A 27,659-nucleotide genomic window follows, 5' to 3' on the forward strand; every position below is an offset into this window, starting at 1 on the left:
TAAGAGACGACAGGCGAGGGCGGGGTTTCGTGACGTAAAGTCCGCCAAGAGGAGCGATGTTTTTTTCCCGTCATTTTTTTTTTATTGAAAGATATAAAAATATTCAAATTATAAAGACATAACAAAAACTAACGAAAGGGAAGAAAACACACAAAGCCTGGTGTCAAAACTAAAGCTATACAATCTCAATGACATGAAATGACAGTTTCAAAGTTTTACCAGGTTTTTTTTATTTTTAGATGGAGAAAGTGACAAAAAAAATCAATTCAGGGTGTCCCACTCCTGGTGTCTCCCCCGCATCTGGCCTGGGGTCAGGTGGGATTGGCTCCAGCACCCCCCGGAACCCTAGTGAGGATAAAGCTATTCAGAAAACGAGATGAGATACGTATAGGCATACAATATCGGAAACTGAAAGGAACTTCACTCATTCCTTGTCTTCATTTATTTATTTATTTTCCACCGTGAAATCATTAGCAGACTATGATTGGACAAGAGACTTGTCCCTTTCCCATATGGGCGGAGCCTATGGAATAACAGCGCAGCTCCATCTTTGTTGGAAGGATTTGACAGGAGCTTTGACCTGCGTGCAAGAGGAGGACGGCGACACGGAGCTGAGCAAATATGAGCCCGCTCCCGACAATCGGGCTTCCCGAACTGCTTCTCCAATAGCCCAAGAGTCTTCCCCGCTGGGACGAAGGATTATTACTTCACAACAACCTCCCCAAAAAATGCCACCTTGTTATGCCCCGGACTGGTGAGGACGCCGGGGAGCTGATGGGACCCACGAGTTTAGATTAAATCCTCCTCCTCGTCGGCGAATGCCACTGTTTGAGATACACTTGGTGAAAGAGAGCGTGAGACGCACGGAAGTGAGGACATGGCTGACAGGACTGCTCCCAATTGCCACCTGAGACTAGAGTGGGTCTATGGGTACCGGGGACACCAGTGCCGCAACAACCTTTACTACACCGCCGCCAAGGAGATTGTCTACTTCGTGGCCGGAGTGGGCGTGGTTTATAACACCCGAGAGCACAAGCAGAAATTCTACCTGGGTCACAATGACGACATCATCAGGTATAGTGCGCTTTGCAGAACACTTGTTTTTTTTGGTTGGCCTAGTCTAATATGAGATGTTGGAGTCACTGTGGGAGGCACTTTTAGGTGCGCCCAGTCGTGACTGGGTAGGGGTCTCCATTGTTTCTTTTTTTTTTTTGTTGTTGCTCAAGGACACTTCAGCACCGCACCTTTCACAATCATCTGTCACCATCCTTCTGGATGATTCCATCAAGTTGAATATGATCCATATTGGTCAATTCATTTAGGGAGTGGAGAACATTTACTGTGTATTTATATCACTGTGAATATATTTCATACATGGGTGATGTTTTGTGTGGAAGCACAATGTTTTTTACTTTGTGTTTTAGCCCATTTTCTTCTTACCTGTACAGGGCACTCATTGTTTGCCATTAACAGTGCAAGACGTCCAACCCATTTTGACTGGGAGGGCCCACTGAATTATCTTTTATTTGCCCCTCCTCATAAAAATGGATTGCACTAAAAGGAGAGCATTTACGGATAGTTCTTCCAGTTTAAATAAAGTGGGCATCTATTACTATCAATGGCATCCAGTAAGTTAAATATTGTGAAAATGAAAATTTAAATTAGTGTTAGTCAAGGCCCCAAACCAGAGAATATTTCTGTTTTTATTCATTTATGTATAACTTATGATAACATTGTATTACATTTTGAATTTATAGGTACACAGAAATGTCAAATATACAATGATTCAAATTGTAATTATTCTTTTATAAACAATACAAATAATTGTAATTATTTTTTTATCGACAAAAAATAGTCATTTGCAAAGGGCTAACCACTGTTAGTGAAAGGGTTTACATTTGTTAGACATTTATCTGATGTCAAAGGGCTGCAGTGGGTGCATTTTTAAATTTGAATTGTGTGTAACACAACTGGTGACCAATTTGAGACTTTACGCTTGTTTTTCTAAGTGTAACTTTCAATTGGCTTGTGGATGTCCAGGGTGTGGCTACTTGATGGTGCAGTGGTTCTTCCATCTGACTTTGCTGTGGGAAGTCTGGGCTCGATTCCTATACTCGGTAGGGCTGTGATTCTTAGCATGAGTGGTTGCTGCCATTGTGTCATTATTTTTCCTCGCATTTACTCTCGAAAGAATGTCTAAAAACTGAAATGTCCTAACGAGGATAAAAACCTGTATCCGTTACACAGGAAGACCCATTGAGGCAACAGTTTTTTTTTTTTATCAGATAACAAAACAATACTGTATTACCCCCATTGACGACGCTCAGCACGTTCCTAGCACGTCACACCACAATAACATGTGTCCAACGCTCCAGTGCCCGTGTTGATGTGCGCGTGTGTTGACCTGGAGATAACTTGCCTTATATACTGTACCCTGTCATTGCTCAGCTGGGCCTCTGTTCCATTATTCATTGGACTATAGTGATACCAAATGCTCCCCACCTTGTGGGCGAGGCAAATCACATGGTGTCACTTGACTGCAATGTGTGAATTTGCAGTAGCATGGAGGCAAGAAGCAAACAATACAGACTTCGGAAAATGAAAATTGCATCGAAGTTTGATAAAGCTGCTTTTTTCAATTCATGAGCTAGTAGTTCAATTCGATTAAGTTGAAAAACTTGTTTTTAAATACATTACTAATGCATACAAACAAATTGTCCATAGCGCTACATCTTTATGGTCCGGGAGATTCTTTCAAATCTCAAATCTTTCATATGTTATTCTCTCGTTTGGCACATTTCCCAGCTGAAAGCACATCTTAATTTTCTGTCCTAAATCAACACGGAAACTCTGCTTTAGATGACAAAATCACAAATTTCTTCAACAAAGCGCCACATGAAAACACGCAAGTGTGCCTATTTCGTCTAATCTCACGTTTCTATTTTTAACTTTAAGTACCTAGTGCATGGGCAGGTGTCTCAGATAAAGTTTGGTGGGCAACTGGATTAAAAATCCCATACTATATACTCGCAGAAATTCTTTAATCCTGTCCTCCTTTTAAAAGGCAAGATGGCAAAAAAACGACAAAGCCAACCACTGTTATAGATTGTGACCACCGAACGTGGTTTGCTTTAATTTGTGCTTGGGGTCACAGATTGTAATTGTGACAGACTCGATCAATAAATCGGAATACACGACTCGGTGCTGGATTGCGCCATATGTCTTTCATGCTGTTGCTTTGCTTTCTCTGCTGACAGAATCACTTTTCTGTGCACTTTAACTATAGCTATTATACTGCATGTTTTATGGATGCATTATTTAGCAAGTGTTGCATTTGTAAAGCGCTGCATAAAACAGCCCATTTAATCAAGAAGACCGGGGCTCTATGCCACAAGCTAAATTGTTCGTTTCAATGTTAACGCCTTGCAGAGAGAAGGTAAAGGAAACAAGAGTTTTTGTTGTCAAACACCTCCAGATTTTTTTGGGCTTCAAGCTGTTACATGGATAAATAGGAAGGGGGGGACATGAGTAGTCACTTTGGTGGGAGGGAGTGCATTTGCTTATGATTAAAACTTGTGTTATTTAGATTTTAGCCCTAAAATACATACAGATTTTTACATTTGTGGACTCATCAATACACTACCAATCATTTCCCCTGAATAAATTATAACTCAACATCCAATATTTTATAACAATACAATAAAGGCAATATCTACCCAATATTTAGTATTTTTCATTTGGTTTATATACAGTGTATTTCATTAATCGCTACTTAGCAAGTACGTGGGTATGAGAATGAAGGTAAAACTAGTATATATTCCTGTGTTGCACCATGTTATTTCTTCAGGAAACAAAAGTCAAGGTAAAATTAGATATATTGTTGTTTTATGCTATACTCTTCAGGTAAGATGCACGTCTTTCTTGTATTCTCCTGCATTTCAAAGCGTTCCAATAATTTTTCTCCTTGTCTGAATGTTATTTTTAGCAGCCTCACTCCGATTATATAATTTTTGAAGAAGTGAGCTATACCAGGTGGGTGAGAATTTTGAGGGAGAAATAGTGAATAAGAACTAATAATCCAGATTGAAACTATAGTTGTGTTTTAGAATAAAGGCACTTGAATTAAACGTGGTAAATACTCCAAACTGTTGGGGTAAATTGAGTATGTAGTATGTGCATCATTTTCTTGACTAGATTGACATTGCACTGCCTGGGCATCCTGTCAGACATTTTCTTGAATAATATATGCTTATTCTTACTACATACTGGCAGGCACTTGGCTAAATACCCACTTTGATTACAATGAAGGGAGTACCTTACCAATGTGGAATATGTAGGCCAGGAGGAAGAAAGCAAAAGGCTGAATTGCTGCCCAGTGAAACTGGAACGTGACCGGCGGCTGCTAGAAGAATGGGTGGGGCAGAAGGGGGTGGTGAGCAAGCTTTATACAGCATTCTGTTGCTCAGCTGTAGACCAGGAGTGCTTCAAGTTGGCGGTAGAGAGTGGGGGATTATGTAAGAGTGTTACAAACATATGCCTGGTTGGTTCCATGAGGAAAGCCCCTGGATAAAAAAATGATATCCTTTTGACTTGGTCATTTCTTTAACTAATTTTCACTCACAATTACACCGCCCGCCACTGAGCGGGAATCGATCCCAGGTGGCCGTCCCCGAGGTCAGGTGAATGAACTACTGTACCATCAGGTGGCATTATTGTTGTTCTGCTCTTTAAATTAAGATTATATAACTTGTATTTTGTTCCCTTTGCTCCCTATCTTACTTGCCTGAGAGGCATTTGTGTTTTTTTATGATGGTCTGCAGGGGCTCAGCATGCTGCATGCATGTAGACACTAGTACTGGTATCAGCAGTGATTAGGATATCCTAATAGTATAAAGTAGCCTCCGAGTTTTGCAAAATTAGGTTTTAAACCAAATGAGACAATTTGATTGGTAAATCACAAACTGACTGCTTCTCCAACATCCTGCAGGCACACTTTAAACTAGGCTATGTGTGTCCGTGTTAAGTCATCCATGCTGCCTTGTCAATCTGCCTCTCGCCTTTGCCATTCGGTCCCAACGTTGGTTTAATGTGTTCATCTCATCCCAGTGGTTTCCACTGGATGAACACACACACACACACACACACACACACACACACACACACACACATACACACACACACACACACACACACACACACACACACACACACACGACATGCTTCCAAAATGATCATGCTAATATAATGTGTTGTTTTTTTCTTCCCTTGTTTCTTTTTACAGTTTAGCACTGCATCCCGAGCGCGTACTGGTAGCCACTGGCCAAGTGGGCAAGGAGCCGTACATCTGTGTTTGGGACTCCTACACTGTGCAGACAGTGTCCATCCTCAAAGACGTGCACACCCATGGCGTTGCCTGCCTGGCGTTTGACCTTGAAGGACAGGTTGTACAGTTAAGAATCTGTATGTTATAGATGTAAAGTATCTGACTGCATACAAGAATCTATTATCCTGTATTACGTAAAAAAAAAACATTTCTCTTGTCAAATCTCTCCAAAAGGTTTTTTTTCCTTCTTAGAGTGAAAAATGCTTTGAAAGCACAACCTAAAACTATTTCATCTAACCTTCATGTCAATATCATTCAGATCTGATGCATGTTCAAAATTGAGTGAATTCAATGGAAAAGGGCTAATACCTTAAAACATGGTCAATTGTACCTAATCGGTTTGTACATGAGTCAAATATTTTTTTGCCTTGGATGAGGTCTGTGCTATTGTATTTCTACTTGAGCATGATTTGAGAGTGACAAAAAGGCTGAGCACAGATTAGCTTTGTTGAAACTGCAGAGGCCAATATGAGCTCATTTTAAAGGACAATGATTACTACAGCAGTTTTGTCTGGAAAATGAAACTCAGGGATGTTAAAATTATGAGACAATGACTGATGCTGTCACTTTATTAAGCATACACAGCTTGTTTTGCAGTTCCTAATAGTCTGTAGTCGTGATACACACATTAACATACACTTAAAAGCTTTTAATGAAGTATATTCTCTTTCCAAGAAAAAGTTTGACATTCAGTTATGTATGGTAATTGATGTTTCAAAACTATTGGCTTGCAAAGAGCAACGTACAGGCATGTCATAACCATTTCTTGAAATTCATCTTTGCATGTCTCTCAAGCGAGTGTTTGTAGTGAAGTGAAATCTCCTGCACTTTGCTTGGAGAAGCAACCGCACGATATTTTGCTGCATGGTTAACTAGCTGCAGACTTATATGGAAAGTGACAGTATTTAAAATAGGAAAAATTTGCGTTGCTTCCTTGCGAGGTAGTTTTATTCACCGCTTTTATTCAAAAGAAGTCAAGATGATCCTCAGGGATCCCTGATGCGATTCGCCAGTCCAAATATAAAAGCAATTAAAAACTGTACACAGACACTCTCAGTGTAGCACTAACTAAACGAAACATGAAACACTTATGGTATTCTTTTTGGACCCAAATCCACATTTTCCCTGGAGCAAAGCAAATTAATAGGGCATCAATTTTTAAATGGGTATTCATTTTTCAGCCTATTTCTGTGTACATATTTGTTTAAATATCCTTGAGCTGTTAGGTCTTAAATGGCATGTCTTGAAATTAGTTATGAGGGAGCTGATTTATCATCAGTAGATCAAGGAGGACCTCCCCTGTTATGCAAAGTAGGCAGCAGTGTGGAACTGCATTTCCATAACAGAGGCTATGTTCACTTCTGCTCGGCTGCTTCTGCCTACTCACTCAGTTAGCTATAGGAGGTTCCTCCAGCGAAAACACTCCAATGAACTCACTGAAGGTGCCAGGGGCTGGACAACTGTTCTGCTCTGTGTTGCTGAAATTATTAACAGTCTTTTCATTATGGCATGTGCACAGTGAAGATAGAAGTGTTAGTTTGTCATGTGGACAACAAACTGAAATGTTTTATTTTAAAATAATGTCTATCTATGTCTACAGTGCTTGGTATCGGTGGGTTTGGACTCTAAAAATACTATCTGCGTTTGGGACTGGAGAAGAGGCAAAGTTCTGGCAGCTGCCCCAGGCCATACAGACAGAGTAAATACATTTCTCTATTCCTGGTGTTATCAGTAGTTTATTTGCAAAATTAAGAGCCCGGATAATGAAGTAAAAAAACGGGGCCCATGCTTAATTGTGAGGTTTGTAAATCATTTTTAGGCACCACACAGCTACTCAAAAGGGGATATTTGAAACGATGATGATGATGATGATGATTATGATGATACAGGCAGCTGTTGTTTTCTAATGCAACCCACACACAGTACCACTGTCCACTCTCCTTGCATTTATATACCGTAAATCTGACAAATACGAGCATAACTGTGAAATAAATGCTTCAAAATTGAAGCTCTCAATATGAGTGTCATGTTGAGACTCCATCTCTGATATACCACTTTCACCCCCTGCAGATATTTGACATATCGTGGGATTTGTACCAGCCGAGTAAACTGGTGAGCTGTGGAGTCAAACATATCAAGGTATTTATTTATTTTTTTCATTTTTTTACATTAGACACAACATTAGATCATCTTTTGCAACTACACTAGTAGTGATTTGTGCCTTTCTCAGATGCTTATTGTAATGGATCGTTCCCCCATGTTAATCTTTTAAAAACATTTAAGTTTAAGATTTAGATTGCTGTTATCATCCATTACCATACTGTATGATTAAAACACCCAATTAATTATTACATTCACTGGAAGGAATGTTGTCTTTGCATGATAAGCTATGAATCATGCTCAGAAAGATGTTCACTGCTTTCCACAGTACAAGATGTACTTCCTCTCTCATCCGCCTTTTTTTCCTCATTTCTATTGCGTTTCTTTCACATCCCCGACAGAAAGGCAATTAAAAGTTTCCACAGCTTTCCACTACGCTTCTATAAGTTTCCACTTTGACAACAAAATAGCGTCTGGCTCACTGCTTGTATTACTTCCCTAATGTCTCATCTGTTTTTTCGGCCTCGAACTCTGCTCACAACTGCCATGGCACAGAAACCTATGCCGGCAAACCCCTTTTTCTCCACAATGGCTGCTTACTCCTCTCCTTCCCTCCCTCTACACTAGTTTCCCGATGGCAGGGAAATCCAGCAATTGTCCCACATAATTCCCCAGCCTTTACCCTGCAGACCATGTGACATCTGCTCCCCGGCCCTGCGTTTGCTCAGTGATTATAGCACTCAGAGCATCCAGGAGATTTAGTGGCAGTAATCCACTCACTCGTAGGCTGAGGGAAACAACCTCTGTGACAACTAGCAGGTCCGTGGATGACGTATTCGCTTTTACGTGCACGGTCAAACATGCACACATGTACAGCTAATAGCTTATTTATTGATTAGTAAGGTCAAATCTATTCAATCTTTGGAGTTTGTATTTTGATAGCCTAATGAAAAAAAAACAAGAAAAACTGTTTGTATTGGCATTGATTAATATCTGATTTGTCGTAATTAGCTACACCGGAAGAATCTACAACTGCTATAGCTGCCTTATTGTCAAATCAATACCTTGCCGACGGTATTGAATCCCATTCGATTGCACGGGATTAACTAATGAAGTGGAACTGAAGCAATCATGAACGATACAAGAGCCTTGAGTAGTGATATGTTACAAAGCTCGGTTGTGTAACTTGAAAGCAGGATAATTTATGCAGTAGGTTAAGTCATACAAATTTCACATTGTTGCATTGAGTAAGCCATTTCAATTACACAAACAGAAAAATGTTTGGATTCTGGTTGGGACTTTAGAATTGAGAAGTGCATTTTATACAAAAAATCTGCTCCGATTTCCTCAATTAAAATAAACAATGGAACTAAAATAATGGAAATGATCTGTGGAAGGCTCTGACAATTCCATAAATATAGTGCCCTTTGCGCTAAATTTGGAGTAGAACCCTTTTGAGATTCCCGGCTCCATGAAAGATTCTTTGATTGAACAAAAATTCCCTTAGGCCTGCTCAAATATGTTGCAGCCATTCCAAAATAGAAGCTGTATTAGTTGCAAAGAATGAGGTGACCATTCCTTCCGTATTGATTTCTTTGAGCTTTTTTGGCTAGATGTTCCATTCCTTAATAATTGTAATATCTGATATGGCAGGATTTGTCAATTCGGTTTGTCATCGTTATTAGAATTGCTAAAAATATTTATAAAATAACATTTTACCAATAATAGGATTTTCTCTGCCAGCCAGTGATGTGTTTTTCTGTTCTCACCTGCTGACAGTCAGCATTTGAGCAGCTCATTGCAACCTCATCTCTATGCAGACAGAGCATCTCCCTTTCTCTCGTACCTCCCTTCGATAGATTTAGCTCTCAGACGAGACTGTGCCCATGCATCGCAATGACCTTGCTTATAAATAATGAGCATTCTGGTGTGTGCATGTGTGTGTGAGAGCAACTGTGTCTCTGCATGTTCATCAGGGAGATACAGCACTGGCTCATCTGTGTGGTGGTGATGATAGGGTAAATGTATTTGACTTGAGTGTATTTTAAGATGGCCGAAATGTGTTCTCATGTTTGACTTGTACCAGAAAGCACTGATTTTTTGATGACTGTTGTATTCAAACACTCTGTAATTGTCCACTCACTGTGTCACAACAGGATTACGTGAGGATTATTAGCCACCATCGTGCTCTTTCACTTTCCTGTCTGTGTGTGCAGTTCTGGAGCTTATGCGGTAATGCTCTCACACCCAAACGTGGAGTTTTCGGCAAGACTGGGGATCTTCAGACTATCCTCTGCCTGGCTTGTGCCAAGGATGAGGTCACGTATTCCGGTGCCTTGAATGGTGATATCTATGTGTGGAAAGGGATCAACTTAATGAGGACTGTGCAAGGGGCTCATGGGGTAAGTTTTAACAAAGTAAATAAGAAATACCTTATGGAAAATTGTAAAAAAAATAATTGTAAAGGATACTTCATTATTTTACATGTGCGTTTACGAGTAAATGATGCAAGATATGAGCTCATGGAACAAATATTCAAATTTTAATGTGGACATTTAGGTCAATGCCTCTGATCAGCAGACAGTAGGGTGGCCTGATTAATGCCAGATAGTCCTTCATTTAAATGCTTCATCTGGCACTTATTGTCCTCCCTTTTGGAATTGCACATGAATGCAACACACTCAAAACTGCTCAATGCATTGAAAGCAGATACATGTAGGCAGTGTTGGAAAAAAAATGGGAAAATGCTAGTTTTCTTCAATCTTTGATTGCCGATCAATGTAAATTTTAAGCTCTAGTTTCAGAGGGAGTAGAACACTAGAGTTGGGAGTTGCAATTTTCCTTTTCTCACTAAACACCACCAGGTATCCTCCAATTGGGTGTTGTTCAGAATAGCCGCTCTTTCTCGCCACTGGTTTCCATCATTGGTACCGTGAACATGCTTGCTTGATTCTCCTCAATAGAAAAGGATCAGTCTTTTGCTACACAGGATTAAATTATATCTGTGGGATCAACAGCTTTGTTAGAGAATGGGGGATGGGATAATAACTACAGTACATGCTGATATCTGCTTTTTGTACCACCAAATGTTTTACTGGGGATTTGGGAACATGCCTCCAAATAAATGATCAAGAACCACCAGCAAAGCTTTTTAGGTACAATATCAAGCAAATATAGTGAGCAGGTGTGTGAAACTGTGATGGTCTTGTTAAACTGCCTTGCCTTTGTTTCTGTCATAGCTCATTTTTCACACGCTAAGAGCCTGTCATTTCCTCCAGTCAGGGATTTTCAGCATGAACGCTTGCGAAGAAGGTTTTGCCACCGGGGGACGAGATGGTTGTGTCCGTCTGTGGGATCTCAACTTCAAACCAATTACTGTCATTGATCTCAGGGAAACGGACCAAGGCTATAAAGGTGATGTCAAATGTCTTTGCTCAGTAAAGGTTGCTGGGAAAATTAACTCACCAAGTGACATATATATCTTTATATAGTATGGATGCACCATGCTGCTTAAGCCATCCTTTTTTTGTTATCCCTTCTAACATTTCCTTTTTTCTTTTTCCTCCATTTCCCTTATCTTTCTCTATCTTGGATCTAACAGTAGCTAGAAGCGAAAATAGCAGAGGTGGGTAATGCGTTTAAAGGGTGGATTTAATAGCCGTGCCAGTTTGTTTGTCGTTGCCTTCATATTGTTCTCTTGTGGTCAGAGAAACAGTTGAACAACTTAATTTTAGATGTCCTCGTCATAGAAACAATACAATATACCCTTTCTTCATTCACATCAGATGCATATTATTTTGGCAACATATTGTCATGTAGGTACTGCACGGTAAACTGCTGCTTTGTTAATGAACCACGTGGTGGCTATTTACACATCCTTTCTTCATCCTCCACACTTTGTCCCTTAATGCAAATTTAAACCTGCTTGGGCTGTGTTATATTTATGTTTTCTCATGTGTGTGTGTGTGTGTGAATAGGACTGTCTGTTCGTAGTGTTTGCTGGCGGGGAGACCACATCCTGGTGGGGACGCAAGATAGTGAGATTTTCGAGGTGGTGGTGCACGACCGCAACAAGCCTTTCCTTATCATGCAGGGTCACTGTGAGGGTGAGCTATGGGCACTGGCCGTGCACCCCACTAAGCCCCTTGCTATGACAGGCAGTGATGACCGTTCAGTCAGGTGAGAATCGGGTGAAGTTATCACAATATTTAATACATTTGTATCCCTTTTTTTTTGTTCCAAGAGCTTATGAGAATTTATTTGACAATTTAGCACCCGTTATTTGGGATTCTAGTAGATCATGTGCTGCATGTCCAACAAAACCTTCATAATTATTATTATTATTATAAATGAAGTGTTATTTTTTTTAATTGTTGTCTTTTTTTGCCTCTCATTAAGGATATGGAGCCTTATCGATCATGCACTGATAGCTCGTTGTAACATGGAAGAGCCAATCCGCTGTGCTGCTGTCAGCACTGATGGTATTCATTTGGCTTTGGGAATGAAGGATGGCTCATTCACTGTCCTCAGAGTCAGGCAAGTTGAGACTTAAATAAAAGATAAAGTATTTACGCCCTACCGTTTGGCTTTTATTGAAAGATCCTTCTTTTGTCCTTTTAACAGAGATATGACAGAAGTGGTACACATCAAGGACAGGAAGGAGGCTATCCATGAGCTGAAGTATTCCCCAGATGGCGCCCATTTGGCTGTTGGCTCCAATGACAACTCGGTGGACATTTATGGTGTTGTGCAGAGGTACAAGAAAGTAGGCGAGTGCATTGGCTCCAACAGCTTCATCACGCACATGGACTGGTCCACAGACAGCAAGTTCCTGCAGACGAATGATGGGAATGGCAGGAGACTCTTCTATAAGATGCCAAGTATGTTAAGTCTTTATGTTTTTTATGCAGCATATATTAGTGATGTCAATCTGTGTATCCATTAAAAAAAAACAAGTTAATATGTAAAATATGTCTTCTATTTAGGTGCTAAAGAAGTGACCAACAGGGAAGAACTTAAGCTGGTGCAATGGGCATCATGGACATGTGTGTTGGGCCCTGAAGTCAATGGAATATGGCCTAAATACTCTGCTATCAATGATATTAACTCTGTGGATGCTAACTTCAATAATCAAGTCTTGGTGACAGCTGATGACTATGGATTAGTTAAACTTCTGCGATATCCCTGTATAAAAAAAGGTGAATACAAAAAAATGTCTTTATTTTACAGTGATTTTGAATTAATATTATATTTTTCTTGATTTTTAGGTGCAAAATGTAAAAAATATTTAGGTCACTCAGCCCACATCACTAATGTAAGATGGTCACATGACTACCAGTGGGTTATAACCATTGGTGGAGCGGATCACTCAGTGTTCCAGTGGAAGTTTGTTCCAGAGAGAAAGTCTAAAGAAGCGCTGCATATTGCACCCCAAGGTGAGGGAAAGGAAAATACTTTGATTGGTTCAAAACAGTCTTGTTTATTATATCACCTTGTTTATGCAGTACTGATCATGTTTTCTATAGCATGTTAAAATGTCACACCCAACGCTTTTCAATGGTAGTCCTCAAACCAATTTCATGGTCTTGATGTGCTAAAGCACCAGACTTAATTGTTCCCATTCAATAATATTTAAACGCATCCATTCACAGTGATTGAAAGTTGGAAAGTACAACTACATACTCACTGCCAACTTATTATTTTGCCCTGGACAACGTGCAGCTGGGTTTTCAAATAAAATACAGCCTAACTGCTTTTCCTTTTCATTTTGCTAATGGACTTTGAGAGCAATCTTCCTTAGCGCCTACTCAAACTTATAGCCTTTTCTTGGCTGGTCATCAATGTGCAGCTTCAGCATTTTGAAATTCAGTGGAACCTCTACTTACAAATGCTTCCACATACGAAATATTCCGATTTCAAAAGGCCTTCATGGCAAACCTTATTTACAAAATCAAACAAACAGATCACAGAATGAATTATGTCAATTTAATGTCAAATATGTCTCTATTTACAAAATATCCTAGTTAAGAAATCACTTCTGGAATGAATTAACTTTGTATGTAAAAGTACCACTGTATTTATTTTTGCTGTCATGAAACATCATCATATTTACAGCATAGCTTCTTAATTTTATGATGATTTTTATGGAAAAATAAGCTTTTTAAACCATCTCACCATAACTCAAAACACATTTTATATGTATAGAGACCTTGGTGGACTCTAACAGTGAAGAGTCAGATTCGGATCAATCAGACGTGCCTGAGATGGACTCTGAAATTGAACAGGAGACACAGCTTACATATAGAAGACAGGTTTGCATTGATCAACAAAATCTTCCATTTTGATCTGTTGATTTTCACAAAACACCTACACTCATGCTTCTGCATAATCCAGGTTTATAAAGAAGACCTACCTCAGCTCAAAGAGCAGTGCAAAGAAAAAGATCGAGCAATCGCAATGAAGAAGAGAGAACGAGCACCTGGCAGTGGGTTGAAACTCCACTTCATTCATGGGTGAGCTTACTCTTTTATATTATCAATTAGCAACAAATTCAATGTCAAATACAGATTCTTAATCCTGAACTTTTTGTATCACTGCCCATTCCTGCAGCTACAGGGGATACGATTGCAGAAGTAATCTATTTTATACCCAGACGGGTGAGATTGTCTACCATGTAGCTGCTGTTGGGATTGTGTACAACAGACAACAGAACACCCAACGTTTCTACATGGGTCATGATGATGATATTCTCTGCCTGGCGATCCATCCCCTCAAAGACTTTGTAGCAACTGGCCAGGTAGCTGGAACTTTGAGTAGCGACATCCGTATTGCAGTGACTGTTCTCCAAGTTTGGATATCCACAAGTAAGAGTGGGAGTCGATCATTAAATCATGATTTATCTCTAACCAGGTGGGCCGAGATTCCGCCGTCCACATATGGGACACAGAAACCTTAAAACCAATGTCTGTATTGAAGGGTTTCCACCAGTATGGAGTGTGCAGTTTGGATTTTTCAGGTAATTCATCAATATTACCTTAAGATTGTCATCAATATTAATTGTCTTTCCATTGACTAATTATGATGGAGTTCTCAACCTTTTCAGTATGAATATTGATGAGTCCCCCATAGATTTGGCATAAATTTACCGTTGCCAAACAATGTATGTCCAAACAGCAATAATATTGCTAATATTTCATTCCAATGTTAGACGTTCTTCAGCAAATGGCAGTACAATAACTATGTTAACAAGATAAATGTGTCATTGTTTAGGGTTTTGTTTTGCAATCAAAATGTAGGATCATTATGTTCCTTACATAATTTAGTAGGACTATTAGAGTCGATGATTATTCTGTAACAATACACTATTTCTTCTTGAACAGAAGAAAGAGAGAGTATGATTGAACTACTTCTCACATGCACAATTGTGTGACTTTGTTAATTTGAGACATGGCTAAATCATTTAAAGTGAATGAAAAGTCATATAAAATCCAGCATTTTATATTCAACTCAAAATGCAAATGATTTTGTCACTTGTAATATAAATGAAGCCTTTAATTATTCATCTTAATTTCCATGATGACTCACTGATTCTGAAAATGACAACAAAGACACTTTATGCTGATACCGTCGCTATTAATGTAAAAATATTAGCTTCACAGTTCAGAATCTTTCCAGACATCTTGCCTTTTATGCTTACTCTATCCTCATAGCACTTGCTTTAATTGGCCTCAGGCAGACATAACACAATCCATCAATTGCGCCTGGTGAATTCCACCCGCCTTCTTTTAGTCTGCTGACAGGGGCCACATTTTAAAGCAAACTCGTTTGCTCGATCCATCCCTGCCAATATAGCACAGGTTTGATTTATCCTCCACAGCGGATGGAAAGCGCCTGGCCTCGGTGGGCCTGGATGACAATCACACCATTGTGCTTTGGGACTGGAGGAAGGGGGAAAAGCTCTCAGTCATGTGGTAAGTGCACGCCCGTCATTGTTTACACAGAGCTAATTTCCCGAATCAGTCAGTCCTTTGTCTTAAATTTTAAGAATATTGAAGTGTCTCTATTTAAATATGGACATTAATAAATGAGGATTAAATCGCAGCTCTTTTTCAGCGCATGGATGACAGTCTGATTCATGGTTTTGAGGGGGGTAGAAAGGGAATTGCCTTTTAGATTAAGAGGCTGCTCCAATGCGACACTTAAGCCTGCCAAGGTCTGAATAGCTAGAGTATGCCCAAAGGCTCCAACTGTATCCATAATGAATGAGATTTACCTCCAACGTTTGTCTTTTTCCGAGCATAATATGTCAGATTTTATTTTGACACGTAGACCATATTACAAACATATTACAACATTGCATACGACCAAAAGGAAGCAATCATTAGTTCATTAGGAAGTTCATTAATGTATTAACTTTCTGTACTGCTTATCCTCACAAGAGTGGCTTGGGGTGCTGGAGCCTATCCCAGCCAACAATGGGCACCAGGCAGAGGACACCCTGAATTGTTGGCCAGCCAATGGTAGGGCACAAGAAGACAGACAACCATTCACACTCAAACCATGCAATTTCAACTGTTCAAACGGAGTACCCAGAGAAAAACCATGCAAGCCTGCAGAGGAAATGCAAAGTCCACACTGTTATGACCGACCTGGGATCAAACCCTCGATCGTATGACATGCTAACCACTGGGCCACTCTCAATGCAAAGTTTTAATATGAAATCACTGCCTCATTGAACACAAGTATATACTAACTACTCCTAGAAATGTTACTGCAAAACATCTCCAAATATTGTACAACAGCTTCTTAGCAATACTGGCTTTATTTTATTTTATTTTTTCTCCATTAGTACACATCATTGAAATGAAATGCAGTGTTCTTTCATTCTATTGAACACATTTTTTCAAGGTTACACAAGGTGTGGCTTATGCTATTATGGGTTTCATATTGTATCCTACTTAGATTTCTTGGGCAAAAATAACTTGAAAGGTATTTAAATGAAGCATAAAGTCTGTTTGTGGCATTACTGCATGCCCTCACTAATTTTAGTATCACATTTGCCTGTCCTGTCAACAGGATTACACAAAATTAAAGGAGTAATTTCCATAAAACCTGAAGGAGGCTTGAAGGTTGGCTTTAGGGAGAGCATATTTTGTGTAATGTAGAAAGTGGAACTCAGCCAGTTGGCTTCATTAATAATGCATATTGTTGTTTTTGTTTCAGTGGAAGCAAAGACAAGATCTTTGTAGTGAAAATAAATCCCTACTTGCCTGACAAGCTCATCACTGCCGGTGTGAAACACATGAAGTTTTGGCACAAAGCGGGTACGAACCGCCGTCTTGTCGGTGATGACAAGTATCCGCGGTAACAAGCTGCAGTCAGACTTCAACACAAGGCATATTTTGTGTATATACTCTCACTCTCTCAGGTGGTGGACTAATTGGACGGAAGGGGAGCATGGGAAAGACGGAAACTATGATGTGTGCTGTGTACGGATGGTCGGAAGAGATGGTCTTCTCGGGCACTTGCACCGGTGACATTTGTATCTGGAGTGACATGTTCCTGATGAAAACTGTCAAAGCCCACGATGGTCCCGTTTTCAGTATGCACGCTCTGGAAAAGGTAATGAAGTGCTTTGTATACTGAATTCAACATGGAAATGGCCCATTCATAATCTCGCTAGCGGGGGTGTGAAATCCATTTTTTTGGCTTTTGGTGACATGTTCATTGAGCTTTAAATGTGCCATTACACTGTCTCGGCAGGGATTTGTTACTGGAGGGAAGGATGGTATCGTTGCGCTTTGGGATGACACGTTTGAAAGATGCCTCAAGACTTACGCAATCAAAAGGGCAGTTCTAGCTCCGGGCTCTAAGGGTAATTTGATCAAGCAGATATATAGCACATATCTAGTCCAAATTTCTTCTTTTTCCAAAGATGACTTTTTGTTTTATTTTCCTCGAATGTGTAGGCTTACTTTTGGAGGATAACCCATCCATACGTGCCATATCACTAGGCCATGGCCACATTCTTGTGGGAACTAAGAATGGAGAGATTTTGGAGGTGGATAAAAGTGGCCCTATTACACTGTTAGTCCAGGTGAGACAAACTTTGTTGAGTTATTCAGCTCAGCAACAGCCATCTTTGGAAGATAAAGTTATTGACATTAATGTAGTTGCTGCTGTTGTTGTGAATTTCTGTTTTCAAATGAGATTCTTGTTTTTTTTTCTTCAAATTTTGGAATGCAGGGTCAACCCAAGTACCTCCCCAATTTGATCCGGTTTTTAATTTAACAGGAATAGCTTTTATTTATGTTTTTTTTTTTCTGTGTAAGGTTATATGTAGATGTGTTTACCTCTTTAAAGGGAACTCATTGCATTCTGCTTGGCTGCCGTGGACAGTCAGTGGTGCTGAAATCTAATCATTTACAGTCAATTCTCACAGGTGAAATGAATTGGACATCTATTTTTGTCAATGGCAGGCAATGAGTTAGGAAGGAATAAAAAAAACTGTCTTTCTTTGCTTTTACCCTTGTAGAACTAAAAAAAACAATCATCCATTAGATAATACTCCCTGTGATATTCTACACAACCAAAATCCACTGACAAAAATGAATTGCTGCTACAGTTAATTTGCCATAGTTCTGCAGGATGAGGTTGTCAGAGTGTGTAGTATTGATCTCCTCTTTTGAATTCTCTACCAATTCGACTGTATTTTAACTGCTGGGAACAATCAATGAGTGAAAAATGAAGTAAAATTGTAAAATTCACTGTCAAAATTGGACACTGTACATTGGAGGAGATATAGAATACTTGCTAGTCTTCAAAGCCTAATTGAAACGCTGTAGATCCTAAATATACTAAAAGCGCCATCCTACAGGGTCACATGGAAGGTGAAGTCTGGGGCCTGGCTACCCATCCCCATCTCCCTCTCTGCGCCACTGTCAGTGATGACAGAACCCTGCGGATATGGGACCTCTCCCCCAGTCACTGCATGTTGGCAGTGCGCAAGCTCAGGAAAGGTGAGTCACCCGCCCTTACTCTCTTTTATCATGACTGTGGCTGAATGGGTTCCAGGTCATTAACAAAGACGCTGTCTGTGTCTCACAGGTGGCCGTTGCTGCTGCTTCTCCCCTGATGGCAAAGCCTTAGCAGTCGGTCTAAACGACGGCAGCTTTCTCATTGTAAATGCAGACACCCTGGAGGACCTTGTGTCCTTCCACCATCGCAAGGACATCATCACAGACATCAAATTTTCTCCAGGTATCAGCTCTATCTTGTCCCATTTTAAATACAGGACTCTATAAACCTATTAATGATCCCTTCTCTTTTTTTTTTTTTTTTTTAGTTTCGGGCAAGTACCTTGCAGTGGCATCAGGAGACACATTTGTGGATATTTACAACGTAATGAGCAGTAAAAGGGTTGGCGTGTGTAAAGGATGTCTCAACTCAATCACCCACTTAGATTGGGACAGGAGAGGTAAACATCCTTTATTGTTGATGCTTGCGCCGTAATGTGCAATAACCGGCAAACACGGTGGCCCTGGGGGCTCTTTAATTCACAGGAAAACTACTACAAGTCAATACTAGTGCCAAAGAGCAGTTTTTCTTTGAGGCGCCACGTGGAAAGAGGCAGATCATTGCTGCCACTGAGGTAAGATGAGAGAAGAACACAACAGAGGATGTTGATGTCATTGAACATGCTAAATTAGGGGTGTCAAACCTATTTTGGTTAGCGGGACACATTATTACCAACTAGCGAATGGCTGGATGAACGTAGTCTTAATAAATGTTTAAGTTGCCCATGATGAAGACCATAATGTAATACCTATATTTATATTCTATGTCCTAGGTAGAGAAAATCGACTGGAGTACGTGGACATGTGTTCTTGGCACGTCTGTCGAGGGCATCTGGCCTGTGATCAGCGAGGTCACAGAAGTGACCTCTGCTTGCCTTAGTCATGACAAGAAGGTACTCGCTACAGGAGACGATTTAGGATACATCAAGATCTTCAAACACCCTGTCAGGGTAAGTTACAAGACTCCATACAAAATACAATTCTCGCTGAAGCAAGTTAATAAAAGATTTTTCACCTGTAGGGCAAATATGCAAAGTTCAAGCGCTATGTGGCACACAGCACGCATGTTACAAATGTGAGATGGACCCACGAAGACAGCCTTTTGGTGACGGCTGGTGGGGGGGACACGTGTCTCATGATATGGGCCCATGAAGCTGAGACCCACAGGGAACTCAGACAGTGTGACAGCGAGGAATCAGATATTGAGAGTGAAGATGATGGAGGTGCGTGAAGGAGGATTTTTTTCTTTTGCTAATTAGAGCAGCAAATGTGTATCACTCTTGTCTTTCGTCAGGTTATGATAGCGATGTGACAAAGGAGAATGAGATCAATTACACCATCAAAGCCTTATCCACCAACATGCGCCCCATGACTGGCGTTAAACCTCACTTGCAAGTGAAGGAGCCTTCTGTGGATGAAAGGTATTTCTCAGTGAAATTATGGGAAACATATATCCATATATATAAGAAAATGCGACTCTCTTTTGTGATAATCTTTTTTAAAAATCTGTGACTTCAGTATTTCACCTGTCCTTTTAAAGTAACTTGCACCTTTTTTGCTCTTCTTTCTTATAATGGCTGCATTCTGTCAATGTCCTACTTTCTTCTTTCTTTCCATATGAAGACAAGGTGTGGTCAGGTAAGATTTCATGTTTCACATTTTGGAAAATTTGCAACCAAAATAAAGCCTGGGTTGTAATGTTTGCGAACATTGTAAATAGAAAAAAATTCCAAGCCATTGGTGTCAAAGTAGGAGAACTGGAATGTGCTGAAACTGTTTTCCAAGTAAGCTAAAAAAAAATGTCAGAAATGGTGTTTTATCGAACTCAAAATGAATTGCTACTCTTTTATGGAATAGCTGAAATGTTATATTAACCAAGCAAGCACGAAGGAGGCATCCACAAAGCAGAAGATGTCATTGAAATGGAGTTTGGTTGTCATGGTTACAACATGGTGCTGACTTCTCTCTTTATGTCTTCAGCGACTGAAGTGTTTTTGAATTGCGTATGCGGAGACCACAAGCAGTGAGTACTGTTATGAAACATTTTGACTAATTCTGCTTCTTTCTTTGCTATTGCTGCCATTTAGAGGTTCAAGGTGAGCAACTTGATTTTTTTTTTTGTATCACACATTTAATTACACAGAAATGAAGCCATTCATGGATGCATCTTTTACTTTACAAGGCAATCTTTTAACTCTTTCAACCATGTGTGCTCTAGTCAAAGTAAAGTAGTATCAACCCATTTTTCTCCTCCATGTACTAATTGATGAATCACTACTACAATCAGCGTTTTGGTGAAAAGCAGCCCACGTAATGCAGCTGTCTGTTTCAGGCCCCCTGTTAGCCGAGCCCTGCCACAGCCTGAGAAGCTGCAGACCAACAACGTCGGCAAAAAGAAGAGACCTATTGACGTAAGACTGACTCCATATTTATCCCAGTAAATTAAATCCAAGTAAAAATCCAATAAACAGTACACAATGATACTTTCTGGTAAAAATGATATCATTTAATGGTTGGTACTGCTGTGACATTCTTTCTGCTAATGTATTTAATCCAATGATGATTTCCCCTAAGAGTTGGAACTGGATGTATTGTTGTCATGACAACCACCTTTCTGACTTTCTAATTGCCTTCTCTTGACTTTCTCCATAGGACTTGGTATTGGAGCTGGTGTTCGGTTACCGTGGCAATGATTGCCGCAATAACGTGCATTACCTGAATGAGGGGGCGGACGTCATTTACCACACAGCCTCAGTTGGCATCGTCCTCAACTTGACAACCTGTAGGTTTTTCATCAGCAATGTACTTTTACACGACGCCGTAGTTTAAAGTAAGAGGAGTTGACGTGCATGTGACACTTCTTGCAGCCTGCCAAAGTTTCTACATTGAACACAGTGATGACATTCTGTGCCTGACAATCAATCAACATCCGAAATTCCCCAATGTGGTGGCAACTGGCCAAGTAGGTATGTTTGTGAGACGACAGCCTTCTTGCATCACCAGTTATTTGGTCCTTTTTCTTAGTTTTTTTTTTCAATAATCACCATATCAAATGTCCTTATTTGGAAATAGGAGGGTCAAACCTGAATTGGAGGACATTTTCTGTCTTTCTTTTCAAATTTGAACACTTTATGCCCATATTTAATACATGAACAATGTCATTTGGGTTCGATCCCAGGTCTGGACATTTGTGAAATTAAGCATTTCCCTAAACATGTAGTATCAGGAAACCAGAGAAGCAAAGGTCTATTTTTTTTAAGAATTTGGACCTAGATATGTCCCCCAATTCTGAAATCTTTAAAGTGTATTTTGAAACCAAGTAACATGAATCTGTAAAAATTCTTCTCTGCCCTTTTAGGTGACACTGGTGACATGTCAGGTAAGAAATGAGTTTTAAAGGATATGAACCATAGAAAGTAACAAGTCTATATTGTTCTTATGATGTTGTGATGTTCTCTGACTCCCTCAGCCACATCTCCATCTATTCACGTGTGGGACGCCATGACAAAACAGACGTTATCGGTGCTGCGCTGTTTCCACTCGGGCGGGGTGTGCTCTGTCAGTTTCAGTGCCACCGGGAAGCTTCTCTTGTCCGTGGGCCTGGACTCGGAACACACTGTCACCATTTGGAAATGGCAGGAAGGTTAGAGCTCTCCCGAAAGTTTTGCAATCCATCATTCACTTAGACTGACCTGGATTCAGCTTTTGCATGTCCCTGGTTTTTGTCTTTAAGGTGCCAAAGTGGCCACTCGGATCGGTCACACGCAGAGGATTTTTGTGGCCGAATTCCGTCCAGACTCTGACACTCATTTCGTCTCTGTCGGGATCAAGCACGTTCGTTTCTGGACGTTGGCCGGGCGAGCATTGCTCAGCAAAAAAGGAGTGCTAAGTTCTATAGACGATGCCCGAATGCAGACAATGCTATCTGTGGCATTCGGAGCGGTAAGTGTCTTCAAATTATAGTCCATTGGCATGAAGTTGGCTTGCTGTTGATCTAAGAATTGTTCTGTTTTTAAAATGCTGCTTTTGCAATGTCAGTTTTCTTGGATGAAATGCTGCTGAACAGTTTGTTGCATTGCTTGCTCTGCTCTCTTAGACCACTAGATTAGTGCAGATTTGTTTTCTTTTCAGAATAACTTGACATTTACAGGTACCATAAGTGGGGATGTATGTGTGTGGAAAGATCACATTCTTGTAAGGATAGTGGCCAAAGCTCACACAGGCCCTGTCTTCACCATGTACACCACGTTGAGAGATGGCCTCATTGTCACTGGAGGCAAGGAAAGGCCGTAAGTTATCTCCTCATTTTTCTTGTAGTCAGGGATGTATCTAGGCGGGCCAGTAAATTTTTGAATGGTAACAACTATTTCACAATGGTATAGTCAAATATCAATTCTTTGGATAATCATACGACATTCTGCTGCAATTCAATTCAAGGACCTCTGATTGATTTCTTGCAATATGGTGTGGCCCTCTGTGGAATGGTTTAGAGACACCCGCTGTAGGCCAATTTGACTTCAGCTCGTGCTGCATTCAATGCGGTCGGATTAGAGTTTCACACTCGTAGATGGCAAATTGTTTTTTTTCTTTATTGGTACTAATCGGGTGACAAGTGTGTCTTTTAAAGTGGCAGTTGCCACCCTGGTAGAGTCATAAATATGTAGTTTTAGGAAACAAAAGAGCCCATGGGAGTAGTACAAATTGAAATAATGTGAGGGTGAATTTCATGTTTTTTCTGTTTGCCATTATAGATCAAAGGAAGGAGGAGCGCTGAAACTCTGGGATCAAGAGTTAAAACGTTGCCGGGCCTTTAGATTAGAAACTGGACAGGTCATTGACTGTGTGCGTTCTGTATGCAGAGGAAAGGTAGCTATTAATTAAAAAAAAAAAATGAAAAAAAAAGAGGAAACAGTCACTTAAGCATCATAAATAGTGTTTACGTTTTTTTTTTTCCTGTATCAGGGAAAGATCTTAGTTGGAACCAGGAATGCAGAAATCATTGAGGTCGGGGAAAAGAATGCAGCATGCAACATCTTGGTGAATGGCCACATGGATGGACCAATTTGGGGATTGGGGACTCACCCGAGTAGAGATGTGTTTCTGTCAGCTGCAGAAGATGGGACAGTTCGACTTTGGGATATTCCAGAAAAGGTCAGTTCAGTTTAATGAGGTCACTTTTTTCACATGGTTGAAAAAAAAACGGCAAAGGGTTATGCAGAATGATGCCATTTCTTGTCTTGTTCATGTCAACAGAAGATGCTTAATAAGGTAAACTTGGGTCACCCGGCTTGCACCATCAGCTACAGTCCTGAGGGAGACATGGTGGCCATTGGCATGAAGAATGGGGAGTTCATCATCCTGCTAGTTGCATCTCTCAAAATCTGGGGCAAGAAACGGGACCGTCGATCTTCTATCCAGGATATTAGGTCAGGATTGTAGAATGCAAAATGGTTTAAACCAGGGGTATCAAATTGGCTCGCGGACCACATTAATACCAACTAGATCTCTTGTGGGCAGAAGCAGTTTCTTTTTGGCCCAAAAAGTTAACTTACTGACCACCATTGACAGCTTGAAATGTCCAATCCATTTTGACTTGGAGGGTGACGAATGAACAGTCTTTAGAAATGACAGCATTTAAGCAGAAAATCTGGAGGGGGGTAGGTTGGACTGGACCCCATAGCAGGCCGCTTTTGGCCCACAGGCTGCCCTTTTGACACCTATGGTTTAAAGTGATGTTGGGGAAGGGATTAGTGAGGTTTTTAGCTAAAATGCACTGTGCGTCGTTTGTTTGAACCCTCTTTTCTTGTAGGTTTAGTCCAAATTCACGCTACCTAGCCGTTGGCTCCTGCGAAAGCTCCGTTGACTTCTATGACCTTACCCTCGGACCGCAGTTAAACCGCATCAACTGTTGCCGGGACATCCCCAGCTTTGTAATGCAGATGGACTTCTCCGCGGACAGTCTTCACATTCAGGTGTGTTTTCATCACAATGTCCATCCCAGACCTTGTTTAATCTACAGGCGATTTTTCCGGTTAGGTGTCCACTGGTGCTTACAAGCGGCTAGTGTACGAGGTGCCCTCGGGGAAGCAGGTCGTGGAGCCGTCCCACATTGACAGGATTACCTGGGCCACCTGGACCAGGTCAGATAAGAAGGACTGCATCTCATGAATCGTTGCGTTTCTTTGGAATATGTGCGTTGAAAATTCTGAGTGGTCTGGCTTCCTCCATGAATGTATTCAGCGTCCTTGGGGACGAGGTGGTGGGCATCTGGTCACGCAACACGGACAAAGCAGACGTCACCTGCGCCTGCGTATCCCACTCGGGCCTTAACGTTGTCACGGGAGATGACTTTGGAATGGTCAAACTCTTTGACTTTCCATGTCCTGATAAGTTTGTAAGTATCAACAGTATGCTAATACTTCTAGTAAAGTAGTAGGTCCAGTCGCAAAACAAATGTGAACAGGGCCCGGCTACCATTAGTATTAAGGGGTGCCTGGATTTGAACTCAGGACCTCAGAGCTGTGAGGCCGACGCGTTAACCACTCGCTTCACCGGGCCGCCCCCTCCCCTTTTGAAATGTAACATCCAATTACTGTATTACATTTTGATGTCTCATTTTGTCTTTTTTTTTTTTACTCTAATTACAGGCAAAACACAAACGCTTTATGGGTCATTCGGCTCATTTGACAAATATTCGAATCACAAATGGAGATCGTTTCGTGGTGAGTGCTGGTGGAGATGACAGGAGGTATGGCTTCAAATCACACTATTAACTACTAGATAAGTATCAACAAGCTTCAATTTGTTGAAGCAGAGCTTTAATTATAAGTAGGACAGATTTTTTTTGTTTTGTTTTTGATAACCCAACTCTTTTTACAGTATAAATAAAATAACACTGCAAGGATGTGTCCCTAAAATGGTATGTCGGCATTCTTTTACGTCTCCTATTGTAGTCTCTTTGTCTGGAGGTGTGTCCACGCCCCCCACTGAAGGCCACATCGTCTCTCTTCACGGTTCTTTAGTCAAGCGTTGAAGATTTATTTAAAGGAGCAGGACTAGGCCTGGCAGGCCATATGTTGGAGAAAAAGTGTGATGCTAACTTACTGCCTCAAAACCTGGAGCTTGCACGTGTGTGCATCATAGTGTTGTTTGAGAACAAAGGTGTTGTGCATTCAAATCTATTCAAATCATTGTTGAAAGAAAAAAAACCATTATTTTATGTATGCATATCAACTAAGGTTGTGTTCCCCAAGAACCAAGTTGTGGACTGCTACTGTACCGTGGGTCATTTGAACACAAAATATACTAACTATAGGGACAAAGTGCAAATAAGCATTTACAGTATGTATAGTTGTAAATTATACGCAAATATTCAAATGTGAGTGTTCTTTTGTTCTAAACAAAAATAGGATGACCTTAAATAAATTATTGTGACCCGTTTAACTGAATTTAAAGTATGTAAAAATAAACCGAGCATCAAGTGAAACTGTTTTTACAGTATAAAAAAAAAGTTGAATACAGATAGTCATTCTGTGTACTGGTATGATTCTTAAATGATAATTCAACATAAACAATGAAAAACTGTATTTGAACCAAAACAAATTTACAAAGATGAAACAATAGAATGATACAATATACTTTACACAATTCTAAAAGAAACAAGTGCATTAATCCCACGTATTCCAACTACATTCAGTGTAACAGCGTTTTGTGTTTTTAACTCATTGACTGTGCAAATTATTTGGACGTCTACCCACACTAATAGCAGCCAAAGAGGCTATAATTCTTATATAAGCTGTAACCATGGCGAAAAAAAAAAAACATTTGGGGATTGCCTGATTCAAGGGGATGCATTACTTTACGTGAGTTAAGTCCACAGGTAAAGGCCTATTGTTTACTAACAATGCCATTAAAAAAAATATATATATATACATATACACTTGTAGCAAACTCAGTTAGCCTTAACGTGAGTCTAATGAGGTGTTTTCTTTACTTTAATATATTTTCATTTTGAATTACGTGGTCGTTTATATTTACTTTTTAACTGGTCATTCCAACTCGTGTGGCCTTCCTCCTGAATGTAACATCCACTGTTATGTTCTGGATGTCAGCATGCCAAAGCAGACTATGCACTGTACACCCGACCCAGTCACTGTGTCACCCTTGATGATGATTTATTTCCGTGCTTGTGTTGTGGTGGTGCTGGTGCTTGTTGTTGTTGTTGTTGTTGTTGTTGACTTGTCAATCCCACTCATGATGTTCTTGGCCATGAGTGTAGATGTTTGTGTTTCGTTTTTTTTTGGTTGCATGGGAGATGAGTCATCTAAAAACGCCCCCCGTCGTCCCTTCCCCGCAAAATAAAAAATAAATTAGTTGTAACTTGGTGTTCTGATGCATTCTAAAATATTTCACTCACTTTACAGTGCGCTGCTACAATGTATTAGTCTCATTTCCATGAATATGAAGGGTGTAAATTATTGTTTTGTGTAATTGGACATATTACTTAAATGGAATGTTTTATCAGAAAAGAAAAAAAGTGCAAAGTATTTTACTCCTTTAAGTATATATATATACAGTAAATATATACATAAAATAATACATATTTTGATTTACACCAGTGTAAATATCATTTGTAGATATTCTTTTTGTATATTTTTGTGAGCTGTTTCTTAAAAGTCTGCTTTAATAATTAAACAAAAAATGAACAGGAGTTCTAACTTGTGAGTGTATGATGTTATGATGTGTGCAAATAGAAAACTATTTAACCAATGTTATCAACTACTGGTGCTCAATTATTAATAAAATGATTTCCAAAACACTTGTCTGACTCTTAACAGTTTTGAGGATGATTTTGTGGTTTTAAAATTTACTAAATAACATTTATTGGAAGAAATTTGTGTTTTACATCTCCCATCTGGCTCCATATTTTATCTGAAAAAGCCCAAAACTGAATTGAGACAAAGAACATCTATTTGTCTATAAATTTTGCAATCTACCTAAATATCTCTATTATTTCAGACATTTTACTAAATTTTAATCTTGGATGTCCATTCATTCCTGCATAAAATACATACATTAAAACCAAGAAGTAGTACTAAACT

At 39.9% G+C, this 27,659-nt stretch overlaps 1 protein-coding gene across 4 annotated transcripts; it reads left to right on the forward strand.

Annotated features, from left to right (window-relative positions):
- The first annotated feature begins 554 nt into the window (after nucleotides 1-554).
- On the forward strand, nucleotides 555-27,377 carry eml5 (EMAP like 5). Of its 4 annotated transcripts, XM_077731184.1 has the most exons (45): nucleotides 555-1,074; nucleotides 5,282-5,441; nucleotides 6,984-7,082; nucleotides 7,454-7,522; nucleotides 9,700-9,885; nucleotides 10,762-10,897; nucleotides 11,085-11,108; nucleotides 11,461-11,662; nucleotides 11,882-12,019; nucleotides 12,107-12,363; nucleotides 12,469-12,681; nucleotides 12,751-12,918; nucleotides 13,688-13,794; nucleotides 13,877-13,995; nucleotides 14,093-14,279; nucleotides 14,393-14,498; nucleotides 15,360-15,453; nucleotides 16,706-16,806; nucleotides 16,911-17,104; nucleotides 17,246-17,357; nucleotides 17,452-17,579; nucleotides 18,360-18,501; nucleotides 18,590-18,742; nucleotides 18,828-18,959; nucleotides 19,045-19,133; nucleotides 19,332-19,508; nucleotides 19,580-19,781; nucleotides 19,853-19,979; nucleotides 20,182-20,196; nucleotides 20,646-20,654; nucleotides 20,891-20,969; nucleotides 21,211-21,340; nucleotides 21,426-21,524; nucleotides 21,917-21,937; nucleotides 22,028-22,201; nucleotides 22,292-22,500; nucleotides 22,690-22,847; nucleotides 23,310-23,424; nucleotides 23,521-23,709; nucleotides 23,812-23,984; nucleotides 24,368-24,530; nucleotides 24,595-24,698; nucleotides 24,799-24,952; nucleotides 25,206-25,306; nucleotides 25,512-27,377. In XM_077731184.1, exons 1-45 carry the CDS (start codon nucleotides 878-880, stop codon nucleotides 25,546-25,548), a joined length of 5,949 nt encoding a protein of 1,982 aa, XP_077587310.1. In that variant the 5' UTR covers nucleotides 555-877; the 3' UTR covers nucleotides 25,549-27,377. The 4 variants fall into 4 exon arrangements, 3 of the variants coding, with proteins under 3 accessions (XP_077587310.1, XP_077587311.1, XP_077587312.1); XM_077731185.1 differs by lacking the exon at nucleotides 11,085-11,108; XR_013328333.1 differs by lacking the exons at nucleotides 23,521-23,709; nucleotides 23,812-23,984; nucleotides 24,368-24,530; ... (2 more) ...; nucleotides 25,206-25,306; nucleotides 25,512-27,377 and having other exon boundaries at nucleotides 22,709-22,847; nucleotides 23,310-23,328.
- The last annotated feature ends 282 nt before the right edge of the window (nucleotides 27,378-27,659 follow it).

The sequence above is a fragment of the Stigmatopora nigra genome, chromosome 13 (assembly GCF_051989575.1).
Source record: "Stigmatopora nigra isolate UIUO_SnigA chromosome 13, RoL_Snig_1.1, whole genome shotgun sequence".
In the NCBI taxonomy this organism is placed as follows: domain Eukaryota; kingdom Metazoa; phylum Chordata; class Actinopteri; order Syngnathiformes; family Syngnathidae; genus Stigmatopora; species Stigmatopora nigra.

Bases quoted from the DNA above. Each gene is read 5' to 3' on its own strand.
- eml5 (XM_077731184.1), top strand. From the start codon at position 878: ATGGCTGACAGGACTGCTCCCAATTGCCACCTGAGACTAGAGTGGGTC. The intron at 17,105-17,245 runs GTAATGAAGTGC...CTGTCTCGGCAG, and splicing joins GTATGCACGCTCTGGAAAAG to GGATTTGTTACTGGAGGGAA. The intron at 21,341-21,425 runs GTAGGTTTTTCA...CACTTCTTGCAG, and splicing joins CGTCCTCAACTTGACAACCT to CCTGCCAAAGTTTCTACATT.